Source organism: Syngnathus scovelli, chromosome 6 (assembly GCF_024217435.2).
Source record: "Syngnathus scovelli strain Florida chromosome 6, RoL_Ssco_1.2, whole genome shotgun sequence".
Classification (NCBI taxonomy): domain Eukaryota; kingdom Metazoa; phylum Chordata; class Actinopteri; order Syngnathiformes; family Syngnathidae; genus Syngnathus; species Syngnathus scovelli.
In genome coordinates this window covers 9971300-9990667 of record NC_090852.1, presented here as the reverse complement: position 1 = coordinate 9990667, position 19368 = coordinate 9971300, and the positions used below count along the sequence as shown (strand labels likewise).

Below are 19368 nucleotides of genomic sequence, written 5' to 3'. Positions count from 1 at the left end.
GGAAGATGTTAATTGCATCAATTTTTCAATTTACATTAGCCAGTTGTCTGCATAGGTCCTTCTCTATTCTACCACCGTGATTAGGTGAAGATACAGTTGCTTCTACAACCCCGGAGGTGCCGGCAGCTCACCAACAAAATGGGATTTTTTTTTCCCAGCTGTTTTAAATCTATGATTTTTAATTAAGTTTTCCCCTGTGGATGCTTTAATTAGACCATGAGAGCTTTGCTTTTTTCCTGCTTGTTTTGTAAGGGGACCTTGCAGCATCCTTGCCACTCAAACCGCTTTTTTATTATTATTTTTTTTTTATATTGAGAGATCCATTGGCACTTATTGAGATGCGATGCATATCTGGACACCATCAACAAATTCATAATAGGTGCAGAGTTGAAATGGTGAGGTTTGGTGACCTCAGTATTGAGTCTCTGATTTTTAGATTCATGCTTGATCAGGCTCTCACTGGGGTGGTTTGCCGTTCAAGTTTCCCATTGATCTATGTATTTCTCTTACTCCCTATGCTTGCAATCTGTGGGAAGTTATTGAGAAAACAATAAAAAACATCCATCCATCCATTTTCTGCACCGCTTAGTCCCCACGGGGGTCGCGGGTGTGCCGGAGCCTATCCCAGCCGTCATCGGGCAGTAGGCGGGGGACACCCTGAACCGGTTGCCAGCCAACATGTGGCTGAAATTAGTTTTCTCTGCAGGAGATCTGAGCTTGAAGCCGAGTCACTCAGGAGGGGGTTAGAGAAGAGCCAGAACTCCGCATAGAGAAAAGCCTAATAGGGTGACCTGGGGAATCTGGTTAGGATACCTCCCTGGTGAGGTATTCTGGACATGTCCCACTTGGAGAAGGCTCTGGGGAAGTTGCAGGACCAGGGAGAAGGCAAGTCTGGGCCTCTCTGCTAAGGTTGCTGACCCCCCTACTCAAACTGACACTGATTCAGAATGTGAGAACATCTGTAAAACCAGTGGAACCTCATACTCTACATACAGGACAGGTGACAGTCCTGACTTCTGTGCTAACTAAGATGGATATTAAGACACAAGGGCCGAACAATAAATTTACATCCTTAGAAATTCTTAAAAAACAAAATATTCCTGCCATTTTAAGACGTGATGCAACCACTGACTTATCACTTATGTAGCAAATTCTTGAAAAAATATTGCACACAACTCAAAACAGTAACAATAAATGCCAATATTCCAGAGGCATGTGACAAAGATATGTCTTCTCTCAAAATTGGATTATGACATTTTACCTGGAAGAGGTAAAATGACGAGGGGACATGTTTTATCTGGGCACCGTGGTGAGAACGAACTCATTAAATGTTGGTGTAAATAGGGGCAAAAAGGATTGAAGAATGACTTTTCATTTGACTGCTCTAAGTCTTGTTTCACGGCTGTGTGACTGGACATTAATCAATGTCTTTTCCTCCCAAGTGCCTGAAGCCGATCCTTTGGTACCAGTAAGAAATCAGCGTGTCAACAGACAGCTTCTTGAGGATACCCAAAGGGACATGCTTACTTGCATCATCCATAAGCTGACTTGTAGGTGAATCTATGTTAGATTTACTCTTTAGATAGATTTCAAGGCATGGCAAATATGTAGGATAAAAAACATGCCAGTGTACTATGCATGTAGTGACACATACAGCTCCTTTTGTTCTCTGAAAAATATTCAAGTCTTTTATGTTGGAAACTGGAAAAAGGAGATGAAAGGGAAGTTAGGAAGATGAAACATGGGCGAGGTTATGGAGGGGATGTGAGAAGGCAAGGGATGAATAAGGATGATAGAAGACCAAGTCAAAGCAAAGTGCATCCCTTAGGCTTGACGCATGTTTCAGTGTCACCAGTCCAGTGGCCCCTTTGGGAAGTTAGGGTCATGTAGCAGACCGAATCGATGAGCTGAGAGGCAACTGAGAGGCTCCATACTAATACCTGCTCCATGGTAATACCGCCTGTGCCATCCCTGCTGGGGAATGTCATCCATCATGCTGCTGCTGCCACCAAAATTGAGCGGCGCTGGAAGAGATGGCTGAAGATTACAATACCATCTTTCCTCTACACCCCAGTGTTGATGTTAATGGAAGTGGTAATAAGGAAGCTTTAAGTTTCTCCAATGTGTCTCTGTCTCTCTAGAAAGAGAGATAAATGTTTTGAAGGACATCGCAACAGGACATGCAACCCAGACAAATGCTTTGGGCCCAGAGCAGAAGGGGGCCCCTGGAGGTAGCCGGCATTGGCCCACTGCTTTAACATTGCAACGACGAAACGAAGAAAAACAAAAAAAGAGGAAACCGTGACAGTGGCGATGTGTTACTCCAGAAAAGTAGTGATGCCAGTTTCTCTCCTTCCCAACATATATCAGAAAAATGTACTCACATTACAGTATTCATAAACATTATTCAAACAGCAGACCAGTTTGTATTAGATGAGATGGAACAATATTTCTTTGTATTTTTTTTGTGCACAATAGAATAATGCTTTTTGTTGTCAAATGTTATCTACCTCAATTTCGCAGCGTGTAATGTGGTGAATATGTGGAATCCTAGTCCCCGAAGCAGACTTGAATTGAATTGAGCAATAAAACAGAATTTATTAAACCCAAAGAGCATGCATAAGTGAGAAGAAAATCCCAAGAACAAAGCGAAAAACCAAACTGAAAAACTACTCAGAGATACCAAGAAATAACAAAAAGAGACAGATGAACAGTGTCATTGTGGAAGATACTCATACGGGCCAAACTATTGGTCTGCAAATAAATAGCAACAAAAGTGACAAAAACTATTCTAATCCTGCATCTTACTTGCACTTCTGCTGAATTGAAATATCCCGCTAAGATTATTGACAGCAGGTGACTCCATCTAGAGAGCTCAGAAGACACTGTGGAAATATAAACAAAACAAAATGGCAGAACAAGCAGGCAGAAAAATAGGACATGACACTGTCAGCTTGTACTATCCAAAATTGATTGATTTGTGTTTCAGTAGAAAGATTATTATATACTGTCTCCTTGAATTTTCTGTTGAACACTAAATGAGCAAAATGTTGAGGTGAAGCATTGAAGTTTCTGTTTAGGGTGAATTCCAAAGTCAGTGCATTCAGTACCTTCTTGCTGTGTCCATCGGGATGCAGACATGATGGAAGAAAATTGCAAAAACATAGGATTGTCCAAAATGTCTTGGTTGGCTGACAAATGAGATGAACATTACCTTTACTCCTCCTATAGTGGTAGCCCTTACCAAACATTAAACTGCGAAACATAAAATTGTGATTTGTCAATCCATAAAACATGTTTCGATTGCAATCGTCCCTCTGACTTACCCTTATGCTTGTTTATGTGAGGTGCACAGTTTTTGTGTTGATTCTGATACTAGGGGACATTTGGAACGGTCCATCGCTATGATTTTTTGTGCTGTGTATGTACCGTACAGTAAATGATTCCACAGATTTAAAGAATATGTAAGCGAGAATGCATTCTTGAGCTGACTCCAACAATGGACAAAATTGTGAACTCCATCCAACCCCCAAAATAAAAAACATTAATTTTCACTGAACATTTTGGTCAATTACAACAGCATATTCGAGGACAATGCTGGGCTTTCATTTTAATGTGAAATTGTGTAGACACTGCGGTTTAGTGGATTTCTGATTCTTCCCTCTTGATCAACTCCTTTGCAGCTAACCTCGTCTGTCTTATTATCATGAAGTAATCCCAGGATGCAGACACTTCTCCCAAAACACCATGACAGCATTCGATTCCTGATTAATAATTCTCAGTGTAATTAATGCCATTTCAACAGGCATCAGGATATTCCGTGAACTTGTCAGAGGGGAAACTGACGGATTTGAGATGAGTTGCAAGTACTGCGTTTTCAAATGACTGGAGAAAAAAAAAAATGCTGAAATTAATACTATAACTAAGGGGTACATGAGGGCTTATAAATCTAAAGAGCTTTTTTTGTTAAAGTTCTTCTGATGACAGAAACTTTTCTTATATTACCAATCTGATTTGTAAAATACAAACTCTTGCATGTGCCACTCAGACAAAAAAGCGTTGAGTAATTAAGTCACACCACCAGTCAGTTAACCTGTCACAAGTACACATAACACTTTTAATTACTACTTAGGAAGTTATATAAAGTGCTCTAAAATAATAGACCATGTGAAGCAATTGTCAAATCTAAGCAATATGTTTGCTCCCTGCAGTCACAGTATGGCGTGATTACTAGATGTTTCTGGGAATGGCAGGTTGCCCATAATTTGCTGGACGTATCTAATACTTAATGCTAATCGTAGCATAGTCTGACATTCTTCGTGGAACTGGAACCACTTCCAGTTGGTTTGATTAATTTTGGTTAAATCTGTGTGTGGTCTAGCAATCAGGTTTTAATGAATCAATCTTTTTTTTTTTTTAAAAAAGGGCTTACAGTAAAATGCGAGCAATTATATGGAATTGCTCACATATTACTTCACCTTTTTTTCGAATAAATTATTTTAATTCTATTATTCTAGCTTTTCTTGCACCTCTGTATATGCAGTACAAATGCAGTGATTATGATCCAAGTCAATATTGTATATTTGTCATTTTGTTACAAGAAAACAACACTGCATCCACATATTTCTTAGTTTCTTGCTTTGCCACCTTCAAGCAATCCCTTAAAATGACTCATCTCTTCAGGACCTTATCCATTACTTTTACAATTTACATGATATGATATGTATTATTATTAGAATAATACTTATCAATGGTGTATAAGTATACAGTATTTGGGTTAAATGTGTTACAAGGCCTTTGTTTTGTACTTTGTATCCTGTAGAAATTGCGAGCTCATAAAGTGAAAACACATCCTTGGATGCTTGTAATCCGAGTTAATTCCTCTAAACGTAATGCAACCTGACTTTATTTGAACAAAGCTACAGTAAATCCCTTGCAAATGGAATACAGCCTTTTAGAAGTGCTACATAATTAAAGGTTGTAAGCAGTACGGTGAAGTGCTACCTGTGTTTAAAAAACAACAAGAACAACCCCCTAATGACAAAACATGACGGTTTGACTAAGAACACTTTTGCTCATATTTTACCCACTTACAAAAAAAGTGTGGGTTGCATTTAAAACCAAGCTCATGCTAGTTTTGGATTTGGCATTGCTTGTTTGTTCTCTGATGAATATTTAGTAAATGGCCTGCGGAGAATGATATGTGATTGTCTGCGACAGGCTTTGCGAGAGTTAAAGGCAGGTGAAGGTGAAACACGAGTTGTTTGTACATGACTTGTTTTACCCCGGTTAAATCATATCAAAGTCATAACTTGTGCAAACACATTAACGCTTTCTCCTAACTTGCCTACATGACAACCAAGATTCTTTGATTTGCATCAGAAGAAAAAAACGTGGGAACACATAAACTAAATGAGATGTTCTTTAAATCATCTTGGTACTGTTGGTACATCTAATGTCTCAATTTAGTAGGCGGGGCCGCTGCAACGTGGGAGTATGTGGCTGCACAGGGATTGTAAATAACGAAATCAGTCGTGCATTTACAGTAACACGGAAAGGTCAGGCTATGCTAATAAAAACCTTCACGTCTTACAAGATAACCAAAGCATTGAGGTTAACTTCATACATTGGTTCCTATTTGTAATGATAAAAACGGCCTGGGGGCATTAAATTGCGTCATACACTTGACTAGGCTTTGTGGTCGCTTGGAATTCAAGCAGTGTGATGTTGCATGAGCCTTGCAACCATCTTTTTGATATTCCCTGTTTTGTGCAACAAAGCCAACTCCGGACTTCTTGCCAAGGTCACCACGCTCAAGTAATGACTTGAACACGAGAGACTTTAGTCCCACACAGAATTAGCTGTCGAACACATGCAGTTAAAAAAAAAAATCTTTTAATTTACCTCAGATAACCTGTCCTGGGTTTTCAAAAGTACAGTATGACTCACACATCACATGCAGACTGGCACAAAACACTGACAATCTTTTATAACCTAATTTACACAATACTAACGTTGGCTAACACTCGCAAGCCTTTGTCAATCAGTTAGATACCGCCTTAAAAACATGCACAACGTTAGCTATGAATGCGACTCTGTTCATCGGAACGGATGCATACTTGTTAAGTCCTCCCTAACTAGCGTATTTCCATGATAGCAGCACAAAATGCATCTTAGGATATTTTCCTAGCCAAGGCTTTACAATTTTCGAGCCTATGCATCCGTGGTTTGAGATCTCTAACAAGAACAATTCTGTGCATTGCTGGTATATCAGGTAATTCATTACATTTCATCTTTCAATTGGAACGGTACTGGCTCATGATGTTTTACGACCATTACCGAAACGCACAGGAATGCAAATTGACAAACAGCTAAGTTGCACTCATAATAATTTAAGAGTTTGAAAAAGAGCGAGACTGAAAATGTTCTTGGTGTAATTGATACCAAAGCTTGCCAATGACCCATTCACTATTTGACACAGTTTAAGGGTCTTATTTTACCATGCTCAGCCTGAGCCGAATAGGATTGAACATAAAACTTGAGCAGTCATCATAGATGAGATCCTCTGTTAATAGGTGCTAAGTGATTATCTAGGAGGGAATTAATGAATTTGAATGGCTGTGTGGGAAATGGTGGCTGGAGGATATTAGTCACATTATTATTGGCTATTATTGCTGCTATTGATTTTCTCAGAAATAGCTTGCGGGTGGGAAGGGGGAGTAAGGAGAAAATCCTCAATTTTGGCAAAGCAGTAAATCAGCCAGTTTATAATTAGGATGTGAAAGTGAAATAATAAATGCATGGTTTTGTGTCGAAGGTACAGTGAGTCAGATGAAATGTCAACTCGCCTTCATGTCATTTACATTATAACCGTATCCTTGCTGGGACTTACCTTGCTTGGAACATGAATTCACTTTGAAATCTTGCCTCGTAATTGAGAGCAAGTTTAGTGAGAATGTCGTGCATCTTTTTTGGCGATCAAATTGGTTAATCTGACAAGTGAATTGCACAGAAGCAGCATATGGTAATTTTCAGTAACGGGTTTATTAAATTAGTGCAAAAGACAGACATTACTCATTCAAAAAATCTTCTTTTTCTTTGAGGTTGCTTTTTAGTCGAGCCCACGCTTCTTCCCCTCGTTTGTTGAGTGCAGGCAGGAAAGAAAAGAAAAACTACGCACCACAAGCACATTCTTTGTTTTCTTCTTTTACACCTTTCCCAGGACTTCAAAACCAGATGAAGAGCAAACAGGAGAGGAACTTTTCAATCTAAGCACATGAGCATTGGAAACTCAGACATTTCACTTTGCATTTTAACACAATAAAGAATAAAAACACCAGCAAAGATGTTACAATGGAAAAAGTCAACACCAACACCAACCAATGGCACTAGAACGACTGCTCTAGTTCACTGAGACTCCTTTAATCACTGTGTTGGGAACCAATTAAAATACATAAGTTAATCAATACTGTAGACTGTATTTATACAATGGTAAAAAATAAAATATTTATATAATATTACTTTTTTGGGAGGTTTACACCATTACTATTAAGATATACTGATTGCACTCCATGACAACTAATGCAATAAAAACAGATAAATCGAAGCAACGACTCCAGAGCTTTTCCGACTTTAAAGGCTTATTGGCTACAACCTTGTCCTAAGACACCACGACCACTGCAGACAAAGTAACAGGCAGCTTCTCCCCTTTGAAATAGCCAAACTAGATCAAACACAGTCTGTTGAGAATAGAAAAGAACACATCAAAAAGCCAACACTCTACGCCCACCACAACGGTGTCTCAGCCTTTGCCGTGTTTGCTGGCATGGGGGGGAAAGGGAGGCGGCTTATGCTGGGGAGCGAGTGTTGTGGATGGGGAAAGACAATCAGGGTGGCAGACAACTCTGGAAAGTTGAAAATGATACTGTAGTGTTTGTCCAGCCATTTATACATTTTCTATAGCACTTATTCAGGTCACAGAGAAGTCGATTTGTGTGGTGGCGTGCGTCTTGGACTGGCCGCCTGTCAATCACAGACCTGACATGTCGTGACTACTCACGTTCACACCTATAGACAATTTAGGCTTCTTTGAACCCAACAAAATGATTTTTGGACTGTGGGAGGATGCGGGGATACATAGAGAGAACCCACACAAGCACAGCGAGAACATGCAAACTGCACACACAAATGTTTACCAACTGTGCTGTCCTCGAGCAGTTTAGACTAAATCTGCAATTGAGACAATTATTTATTGTTTATTATTGTGGCAAAACGTTTTTTTTTTGTTTTTTTTTTACATTTTATTTTTCCTCGTGTAAATAAGATAACTAAAACAATAGGAATGCATATCAGTATGATGCAGCGCAGTTCTACACAATTACCGTATTTTCCGGACAATAAGTCACAGGTTTTTTTTAGTTTGGCCAGGGGTGCAACTTATACTCAGGAGTGACTTATGTGTGAAATTATTAACACATTATTATATCATTTCACATGTTATTTTGACACTAAACCACAAGATGGCGCTCTTGGCCTGTGTGTCAGGATCGCGAAATGCTACAATAATTAGAACTGCAACTGATGGTGAGTCTGACGTAGGCGATGTAGAAGAGCATCTTCTACCTCTGGAGTTAGCGGAGCTGTTTAAAAGTGACATAAGAGGATGAAGATTTCATTGGATTTAGTGATTTGGGGTGACACGAATGGTTTGGTAAACTTGTTACCATGTTATTTATGCTATAGTTATCTGAATATCTTTTAATATGTTACAAATGTGAATAAAAATGCGATTTATACTCTAGTGTGACTTACATCTTTTCCTTCTTTATTATGCATTTTATGGCTGGTTCGATTTGTACTCCGGACCGACTTATAGTCTGGAAAATATGGTAAACACAACTTTGAATATTGTTATCTTTGTAGTGATCGAAAGAGTAATGTGAATCACCACTGGATTAAGGTTTATAGTGTAGTTGTAATCTATAGATTCAAGCATGTCAGACGGATGGTTGCAAAGGATACGCACACCACTCATGTTAAGTAAAACAATGAAAATTAATTGATTTAAAGCACTTTTGTTCCGTGTTCAGTATAAGATTGACTATTTCATGGCACCGTGCATTAAAGGTAGAGAAGGGGATTATTTTGGCAAATACAAGACATGACACAAAAAGGGGATACCAGCGAAGAACCAAACTCAGTCAGACCTCAATGCTGGACATCCAGAGGTACACTTTAAATAATCAGTGGTACCTGCGATCGGCTGGGAACCGGTTCAGGGTCTCCCCCGTCTACTGCCCAAAGGAAGCTGAGATAGGCTCGAGCGTGCCCGCAACCCTCGTGAGGAAAAGCGGTTCAGAAAATGGCTGGATGGAGGGATAATCAATGTTGTCCAGGTTAAGTGCGGTCAGAGGACACAACGTTAAAGGCGGTCAGACAAACTAAAGATGATGTGATATGATGAAGGAAGGAGCAGTGGACCAAGGAAAGTAGCAGACAAGTGTAGCGAGAAGATAAGTGATTTTTTACATCGCAGTTGAGCTTGCGGGGATTGTGTCTATTGTCATGTGTAATTTTTCATGGTGTGAAGACTCCTTCTCCTTCTTGTTCGTCCTCTCTTGCTAAGCCAGGGTTGTGTGCGGGAGATAAGTTGTTGCTTTCCGGTGTTGCAAACAAGACCATTTTGCAGAAACTACAGGCCTGGTGAGACAAGACATGAAGGCAAAAGTTTAAAAAGCAAGAACATGAAGCATGGGCAGGGTACAAGAGGTAAACCAAGGTCAGGAGGGAATCAGATAAATTACAGACAGCAGGTATCAGTGCAGGTTTATTAAATATTCAGTGAGGACAGAACAGAAGAGAAACGCTTTAATTCCAGTGTTAGGAAACTACTTCTTTGTACTTAGAAAATGTATCGCATGGATTCTTTTCTGTTAATTATAACACATCAATTCTAATGTAGTGTGACAGAGGATTAAAAAAGGGTCACCTTGTTTTCTCCTGCTCTGATATTGCTGAGCCGAAGATATGTTTGTAGGGGGGAACATCTATCAATCCATCTGTTCATCAATCCTTTGCGCATGAAGATTTTAGTTGCTCCTAGTATTACACGCTAACGTTCACAAGCATCAGCACCGCTAACAAATATTGGGCAGGACATTATCCTGTCTTCTGTTATGTCCGACCTCAATGCTGAAAGTGTGAAACAAGGGCCCAGGACATCTAATACTGATCTCGTGTTGCATATTTAAAAAATGTGGTCAGTGTAAACTACAGTCAGCACCTGAGCACTACCAACGTTGACCATAGAGTGCTACCAACGTTGACCATAAAGTGCTTCAGTGCATTGAGTTTTGTGTGTGTGTTTGCTTGTAGGGTGGTGCGCTATATGTCAATTTGTCACAGCAGATGGAATTACAGCAAATCAAGATGTAATCCCCGAGACAGTCATAGCTATGGACAGAGTGGGTCGACCTACTCACAAAGACACACGCGCGCGCCGAACTATGATTTGAAATCTGAGGCTTTATCGATTGTTTCTCGTTCTCTGTGTGCGGCATGTTGGAAAATTTCTGAGTTGGAATGAAGCATTTGCTCACTCCAGAGAGCGGCTTCATTTTTTTCCTCTTTTGTACTTGATGCTTCCATACAATACAACACATGAGGTGTAGTGCCAACACTTATACAAAGACAATCACAGAATATGTTTTGACCTTTATGCTAACAACATTTGTTTGTCTTTCATACTATTGAATACAATCTTTTGAATTAACCCTCCCTCAAAAAACACATTGATTGCACTTATGAAAAGCCTTTATGCTTCGTTTTCTTTACAGATATAAATTGCAAGAAAGGATTTCTACAGGAGAATGTTCAGGTTAGTCCGATTGTGCAAGCGTACCCAATATTTTCTCTTGTGTGTATTTGTTCTTGTGCTTTTTTCCAACACTTCAGGAGTCTTCGGTATGAGTGTGATAGTGCGAAGGGAATGTACACCACCATACACACAATTTATTGCAGTGAGAAATACTTGTCCAGAGCAGAACTGCTTTTACTTTACAGGCTCACTGCTAAGCCTTGGTGGGGCTGCTCGTTAAGCGAAACGCATGTGGTTCAATATGGTGTGAAAAGGCTGTCTAAGGGGGAGGCAATTTGACAGTCCGCTTCTTAATGTGTGTGTTCTGTGATTTTTTTCCTTCAGTTTGCAAACGAGTTTGAGTCTGTTTCTTAATGTGTGTGTTCTGCGATTCTTTCCTTTTGTTTTCAAAAGAGTTTCGAAGGACTTCACAGGCTCACAGTTGACAAATCTTAACAACATCTCAAATCTAAATCCCTACATGTGGGCAAGGAAAACTGGCCAAACCCATCAAGATGTCTTGAGAAGGTACAACAGATGGGGAAATCCCCCCTTCTAGGCTGACCAGGCAGTAATGGTTGCAGAGTGGGCAACATTAAACACATAATGTGGTGCTAAACCATGTTAACTAGAACAGTGTGAGAGTTCATTGAATAAGATTAAGTGCTGCAGGAAGACACCTCCAGAAAAGTAGATCCAGACAAATTTTACTGAGGGTGTCCAGCTGGGACCAGGGGTTTTATCAGAGGGGCACATTCAACCTGATAACATGAGTTATTAGTCTGCAACAGTAGCCTGTTAATATATATGTTCATTATAAACTCGGCTGCTAAAATGCTGCATATTCATCTTCATAGTTCATAATGAAGAGGGTGGGATCCTATTACATTCTATTTCTGCGCCAGAAAAGTAATAATGAGGCAAAGATTTTGAAAGCTCCAGATGATAGTGTTGAGAGACCTGAAAAAAGAAAAACTTGAGAGTGCCACAGAGGGAAAGACTTGTGAGACACTTTCAGAGAGAAGATACAGAGAAAGAGAGAGATGTATGAGGTGGCTGCAATACAGGCTCTGCATCAGGTTTGCTTAGCGTGTGCATCTTGCATACAATTTAGCCTCTCAGTACTCCTGTTGTAGTTTGGGGTATGCACTGTGTACTTGTAACAAAAAACCCAAATTGAATCAGAATTTTGTTTGTGATGGAAAAAGCACAAGTGGATCAAATTGAACAAAATTGAATTGTTCCACTTAACAATATACTGAGTTAGATATCAAATAGTCTTTCAGTGGAGGGATATGTCTGAGAAGGAAATGGCACATTTAGTGAACTGATAAGTCACCATGAAACTCATTGCATCATATCCTCTTGAATAATAATACAATATTAAATTGAAATGTAATCCCACGGAATTAAATTGTTAGTTTAAAAATCAAACCGTCCTTGTATCATGTTTCCCCTCATGTATCAAGATTCGTATCGAATTGTAGTTAATTGGAGAGATGGGCATCTCTACCTCTACCTTTGACCTGCATCCTTTCTTTTGCCATTGGATGAAATAAGTAATAGACGTCATTGCTGGAATTGTCCCTTGTTAGGAAAGCAGCTCTCACAACTCCACAGTTCCCTCCGAGTTCACTCCTGTGCTCATAAAGAATCTACAGCTTAGTTAATGCAGGTTTGTACTTACGTTTTCAGCACACGCTGAAGCTCCTCAGTTATTAGAAATACTTGGCACTATTTGAGCCATTATAATTAGAGGTATACTGGAAAACGTGCAAATGTATGAGCCGCTTGTCCCATCTAAATGATCTCAGAACCAGTAGTAGGAGTAGGAGTAGTAGGGACTCATTAGTCCAGTGAGGGAGAAACTAAAGAGAAACCATTTATGAGTTCAAGTGTCACAGACTAAAAGCCTTGCACGGAAAATTTTGTGGCAAGAATTAAAGGGTCATTGTTCACAGATGCTTTCCTTTCAAACTGATGGAAGTTGAAAGAAGTCACCACCAAGGCTGGAGGAAAAAAAAAAAGACCCACCATTTTATTAAGTGAGCCAAGCTTCCATGGGGCGGTTTGATGAACCTCACAGCTGGCATTGTTGCCAGAGGGCCATTTGACAAAGATGTCATTTAGTACGGCAAACTAGTGATTTGACTTTATGAATACCTCATTGTTCTTTATACCCATTTAACCAGCATTAACACTCTTAGATTCTTAGATTAAAAATATGAGCTGGATAATGTATGGGATTTTCATATGGGACAGTATACTGTAGTTTTTGTTTTATGTTTTTTTTTAACTGCATAGTTTTTTGTGGCTGGTCAATCAATCAATCAATCAATCAATCAATCAATCAATCAATCAATCAATCAATGAAGAACCATTTACGTTGGGATCATATGTGCTTCTTCAAGACAGACAGTATTGCAGGGACAGACTGTTCATTACTCGTTCCATGTTCCCTCAGACTCCTCCATGATCATGTGTGATGTGTGCGGGAAACAACATGATTTTTTTTAAATTTCAACTCAAGGATAAAAGAGTATACACAGAATAATCAGAGAACAAAGACAATCCCCTAACATACACCATGCGCGGGTGCTTTCAAAAGAAACAGAAAAGAATGAGGGGGGGGGGGGGGGGGGGATCTTTCCAGGAGTAAATAAGCCTATAAACATTTTCTTGCTCAAGCTGGAAAGGGGATTTGTGCAGAGCTGTAGAAGTATAAAATAGCTGTCGAAGTGAAGTGGAGGATCAGAGAAGACAAACAGTGTGGACTAAACCCGGGATCCAAGGTAAATTAGCGGCATCTTGCTTTAGAGTTTTTGCAGTACTCAGTAGTAAATTGTTTGGTTTTACGACTCCCTCGCAATCCCACTCTCCTTTACCCTTGCAATTTCAATATTCTGAGACTCTTGCTGAAATGACAAAGAAAAGCAGAAGCAATCAAGTTTCCTGCAGTGCACCACAGACAGCTTCAAACCAATTTACTGCTGCAGCCTGTAATCCTGCATGGACAAGATTGAGGTTTGAGCTTGTAAACCTAAATCGAGCAAAAGTGGTGGAATTCTGTGCACTATATAAGGGAACTGTATATGTGTGTGTGTGTGTGCATAAAAACAGCACTTCGTAAGTCATAGTCTCTCATAGGCATGATTAGTTAAAGTCCAAGCCACCAATCTGTAGGAACTATTTATTGCCTATACTGTCTGTGCTTTTACATTAGCTTCAGCCATACATCTTCAGCTTTGGAAATATGTTTGGTGCATCCGAAAAGCTGTTGAGGAGAGATAATACAGGACCATTAGTGACACAAAGAACATCAGTTTACATGTGTACTCTTAGGAGACAGTGTAGTCTACTTTCCTACCCTAAGCCCTGCATCTCACCAAGCTGCGAAGGTTAGGGAGGGTTGCTTCGCGCCCCAGAAGTTGATTTTTTGTAAGGGTTCGGTCAAACGATCTCAAAGACGTTCGCCGGGCATTCGCTAACATTCTCAAAAATTCTTAGCAACAAGAAAAACTGTTTGCATCCTTGAGCTACTGTTTAGGAATCCTGATGAAAAAAACATTTACTACATGTGCAGACACTCAGTGATCAGTATATCCCCTTGAAATACATTTAACTCTTTCAATCTTTGCAATATTTTTCTCAAAATCCAAATACTCCTTGTACTGTAGTAGTATACGGCATATACGTATATGAATCGACTGTACTAGGCTGTTCTTGTGCCATAAAAGAAGAAAACAAGATTTTAATCTCCACACATTCATCTCCCTTTCCCATTCCTTCCCTCTGGCTCATTCTATTTCCCTTCCTTTCATCTCTCTGTGTCAGGGTCAGAGTTCAGCTTGGAGATAAGGGAATAGAAACATTATCCTGTGTGGCTCTCTATCAACCTCTCAGATTCAACACTGTAGTGATCAGTCGCCAATATCTGTGGCCCAGTACTGCTGTCTGTGATGAGCTCGGGCAAAAGTGATCTCTCCAGGTGCCTGCTGGGCTTGTGTGCCGAGCCTTTCTGTGTTTGACCTGGATGGAGCCTGTGTCGCTCATAACTAACTGCGGCAGTGTGAAAAGGGACACGTGGACTTGCTTGTTGCACTCATAGCCTAACATCCGCTTTAGATCAGCTTGCTGGACAGTCCAAATCAAACGACTTGCACATGCTCCGGGTCAGAGGGGAACGAACGTGTCATCTGCAGAATCTCTTTGGATACTGAATGCCAAAGTAGATTTTTATAATATTTGAATGAATACAGCCATCTTTGAGAGTAGAAAGGCTCGGCAAATGGGAAACTAATGTCAAGCATTTAAAACTCATTCCAAATGCAGAGGCAACTGCAAATATGAGCATTCCTTAAAAGCAAATTGTCCCCCTTTTGCTCATGCTGTCAACAAATTTAGAAACAATATTTAAACAACCTTGATAACTACAGACTTGAATCAAAATTACCATTATGAAGCAAAAAAATAGATAAACTCGTTTTTACACAATCCAAGGTCGTTTGATTTTCTTCAACAAATTTGAAGATATCCGTAATGATCTTATTCTGGTATTAGGGTGAGGCAGACGTTATTGAATCAATTTAGAAATAATCATGATCACCATAAATTATCGGTGTTGATTCTGCCATGTAATAATGTATGTGTGTGTGCCTCGTAAAATCTGCAGGTGGAACAGTTTTCTTTAACTGGCTACTCTTTAAAGAAATTGAAAGAAAGAATGTACAGATCAAATTCAAATTATGCCATGGATGAAAGTGCTTCCCCCACTTAAGACTCGATCCAGCTTAATGAATCATCTTTTACCGCATGCATATATGCTTCAATGGAATGAGAGGCCATTAACATCGAAGACACCGCCATCCAACCAAAAGCTAGTTTTTTCAAAGAAGGAGCTTAATAAATTGTCCAGGACGCATGCTGTGGAGGCGTGCGCCTGACGTTGACTGGCGGTGACTCATACTCATTCAAAGCAAACCAAAACACATGCCCTGTAAAAAGACGTTCATTTTAGTTAATTTTGTTCATTTATTTTAGATTTGCAACCCTGTCTATCTGAACGTTCTGTAAGCTTTTTTGAAAAAAAAAAAAGATTTCCCTGAACTCCCACTTAATTGTGTGCCTCACTGCACTTGGGTCTACGTATGATTTTTTTCGTGCACGCCACCAAACCCGCACACACAGACGCACACAAAAATTCAGACGTGTGCACACCTACGGACGCACGCACGCACACACACACACACACATACACGCGCACACACACACACACACTCACACGCACGCACACACACACACACTCACACACACACACGTATTGATCTGCATCAATAGCCAAATCGATTCAAACTGTGAGAAGGATCAGAAGCGGACTTCTTGATACGGCAGTCCACATAATTAAACGATGTTATATCGTGAGAGTGTTTTTGGTTGTTCAAGAAACAGCATGAGATATGAAAACTACCAGGGAAGCAATTTTAAAATGAGTACTATGTAGCTGCCATAGAAGACATGTAGTGTGACAGATGGAGGATCAATATAACAAAACTGCAAGATGATAAGGAGGAGTGCTCAAAGAGACATGGCTGTGATTTTCTTCAATGAGCTTCACTGCAGAGTGTAAATCAGCTAAGCAATGATAGGAGAACGACTCCTGCACCTTCCTACAGGGCTCAAATCACCATCTACTTCTTGGTTGTTTTGGTGTCTACTTTTGCTGAAACTGTCTTTTAAATGTTCACCTTTCTTCTTTTCATCATCACTTTGTCTTTTCTCACCTCTGGTGCAAAATATTAAAGCAATTTTACAACAGTCCCTCAATATACAGTCCCTCAAGGTTCTTAAAGATTTTTCTTATAAATATAGGTGTTGGAAATTTATATTGTGAATGGATAAGGCTGAATTATTGATGTTGTAACTAATTGGCTCTTAATACATATTATTGGGGTTTACCAGTAAACACAAGAGGGGCTTTTGAAATAGATGTTTACAGAAAAAGCCTAAGCCATAAATCTGTACTTGAGTAGCGTGAGTAGTGACCAAATGTTGCCACGTTTGTATTCTGAAGGTTATTACTGTGGGATTGGTTCACACATAATTTATAGCCAAATTTATTTAACATTCTATTCAAAAACCAATCTAAATCAAGACTGTTGACAGGGTATTCAGATTTATGAAGTGACAGAGAATGTCATCCGCAATAATTTAGTTTCATGTTTATTATTGATAATTAAAAGTATGTTTCAAACGACTGAGGGAAACAATTACAAGCTGGTTGATACTTACAGGGTAGGCTAAGCATGAGTGTTGCAAGTATGACGAGAAGGCTGGCGTGGTGTGAGTGGGCAGAGCTACAGAGCATCTTGTTCTTCTTGCAGAAGCAGACCTGAACTTTGACCTCTGAGTTGTTGGACAGAGGAGGCACCCCTGAATCAGTGATGAGCAATGGCAGCTGATAGTTGGCTTTCTTCAGACTCTGTAGCAACATGATTTGCGAGTGAGTGGCTAAAAAGGGAGAGGCAGAGAGAAATTGAAGTCAATCAAATCATCATCCTCCAAAATGTTCTTAATGCATTTGAACAAACACAAAAAAGCAGCATAACTCACAAAGGAAACTACATAAGTGGTTCATAGAACAAAAAGCGCAGTGGTGGCTCAATTTTTAACAACTTGGCTGAGGTAATGAATTCTTGTAGGACCAAGATCCATTACAATCCATAAATTAAGTTAGCATTAATGGTTGGTAAGATGGCATCTTGACACATGACACAGTTTCCACATTTTGGTCTGCAGCAGGAATATACAGTACCTTCAAACCTCTGGTTAGTTATGTGACTTATCTTACCCACTATCTTTTGGGTGAAAGGTGGGGTACACCCTCAATTAATTGCCATAGGGCTGACACAGAGTCAGCCAGACACACATATACAGTGGTGCCTAGTTTGGGTCTATGACCTTGCTCGTAACACCCATACCTGAACTCCTCTTTCTCCATTGATATAATGAAAAAACCATAATCCCTTTCCAGGATCCCCCTCAAAAACAACAAAAACATGTAATGGGGTTTCTATTAGAGAAAATAACATATTGTACTTTATAAAAACGTATAGTTATAACGTAATCAAATAAGAACGCAACAGCTCGTGAATCAGTGGCTCATGGCCACTAGGAGGTGGAGGGGCTTATAATACAGTCATGCTGACACAGATAACTTTCAGATTTATGCAGTAACTTCAGTCATAGCAGTTAAATGTTCTAAGGATAAAGAATATATGCCTGTGCATCGCTTTATTGTCTACATGTGTTGTTGCGTAGAGATTCTTATTATGTGCTAGCATTAAGTTAGCAGTATTACAAGCAAAGTTTTGTGCTTGTTTTAAAAACGTGTGTAGTTTTATTTAATCTTTAATTTGATATTTGAGGCCCCCCGCCGAAACTTTTACTCATAAGTCAGAGCAAAAAACGGCAGCTCTTAAAAGACATAAGACAAGTTACTTGCATCTTAAGGCATCACTATATTTAGCTCCTCTAATATAATTTTCTTTTCTTGGCTAATGTGCAAAGGATGCTTCTTGAAAATTCATCTAAAATAAGAGTTATATGATTTCACATGTATGGTCAACAAATGCATGCATGTGTTCATGTATAAAATATATTCAAATTCTAATATTTTCGGTATAAGACCAAACGCACGCACACAAATAAACACAGTGAGAATTAGTGACTGAGGAGTATCCCCCCCCCCCCTCCCCGGCCCCCTTCTCCTGCTGTCAGTCACAGGTATTACCTGTGGGCAAGTTTAAGCTGTGCTCTGTCGCTCAAACACATAAAGACAGCGCTGTCGGCCATGCAACTGAGAATCAATGTCTTGGTTGTCTGCCTACACACACAACACACAACACGCACACAAACACACAGCCTTTCCCTCCTTACTCTTGATCCTCAGTGCCAATCCTTACCTTTTGTGGATTCCCAAGAGCACTACTTATATTGAATTTAAACTTATTGAACTCCCCCTTAAACATTGAAGATACATGCAATTCTGTTTTGCGCTGCATTCTATCCTACGTAAAACTGCCTGATGATGATCAGAGTTGAATGTAATACGTTTAAAATGTAGTTGTGATGTACCAACTACAGTATATCTACAATGTATACGGCAAAAGTATAAAATACTCACAGTTGACCCTGGTAACTTTCCAGGTTTTATCAAGTCCCGGTTGTTTTCCCAGCTCTATCTTGAAAGGCGCCCCGTTGGGTGGTAGATCCTTGTCCCGTCCACCAACTATGGCCACATTCATATCATGCGCGTCTTCACACACCCGTGCTACCGATGGCACCACAAATGGTGCATTATCATTGTAATCCTCCAGGTGAATGACCAACGTGCCAGTACCTGTGGCAGGGGGACTGCCTGTATACACACAAATGTTTTTTTTATCAGTTAATACACGTACTTTATCAATCGAGATCAACAGAGGTACCCTTGTTACATTCAAGTATACTGTACA

The 19368-nt window shown here is 39.7% G+C and overlaps 1 protein-coding gene across 1 annotated transcript in view; it reads right to left on the bottom strand.

The window, feature by feature from the left end:
- Positions 1-7025: 7025 nt before the first annotated feature.
- cdh13 (cadherin 13, H-cadherin (heart)) overlaps positions 7026-19368 on the bottom strand; it is a 128431-nt gene continuing 116088 nt past the window's right edge. Inside the window, exons 12-14 of the mRNA XM_049722778.1 lie at positions 19038-19271; positions 17144-17362; positions 7026-9699 (exon numbers count right to left, since the gene is read on the bottom strand). Coding sequence (XP_049578735.1) covers positions 9692-9699; positions 17144-17362; positions 19038-19271 — 461 coding nt within the window. The 3' untranslated portion in view covers positions 7026-9691. The remainder of the gene's footprint in view (positions 9700-17143; positions 17363-19037; positions 19272-19368) is intronic.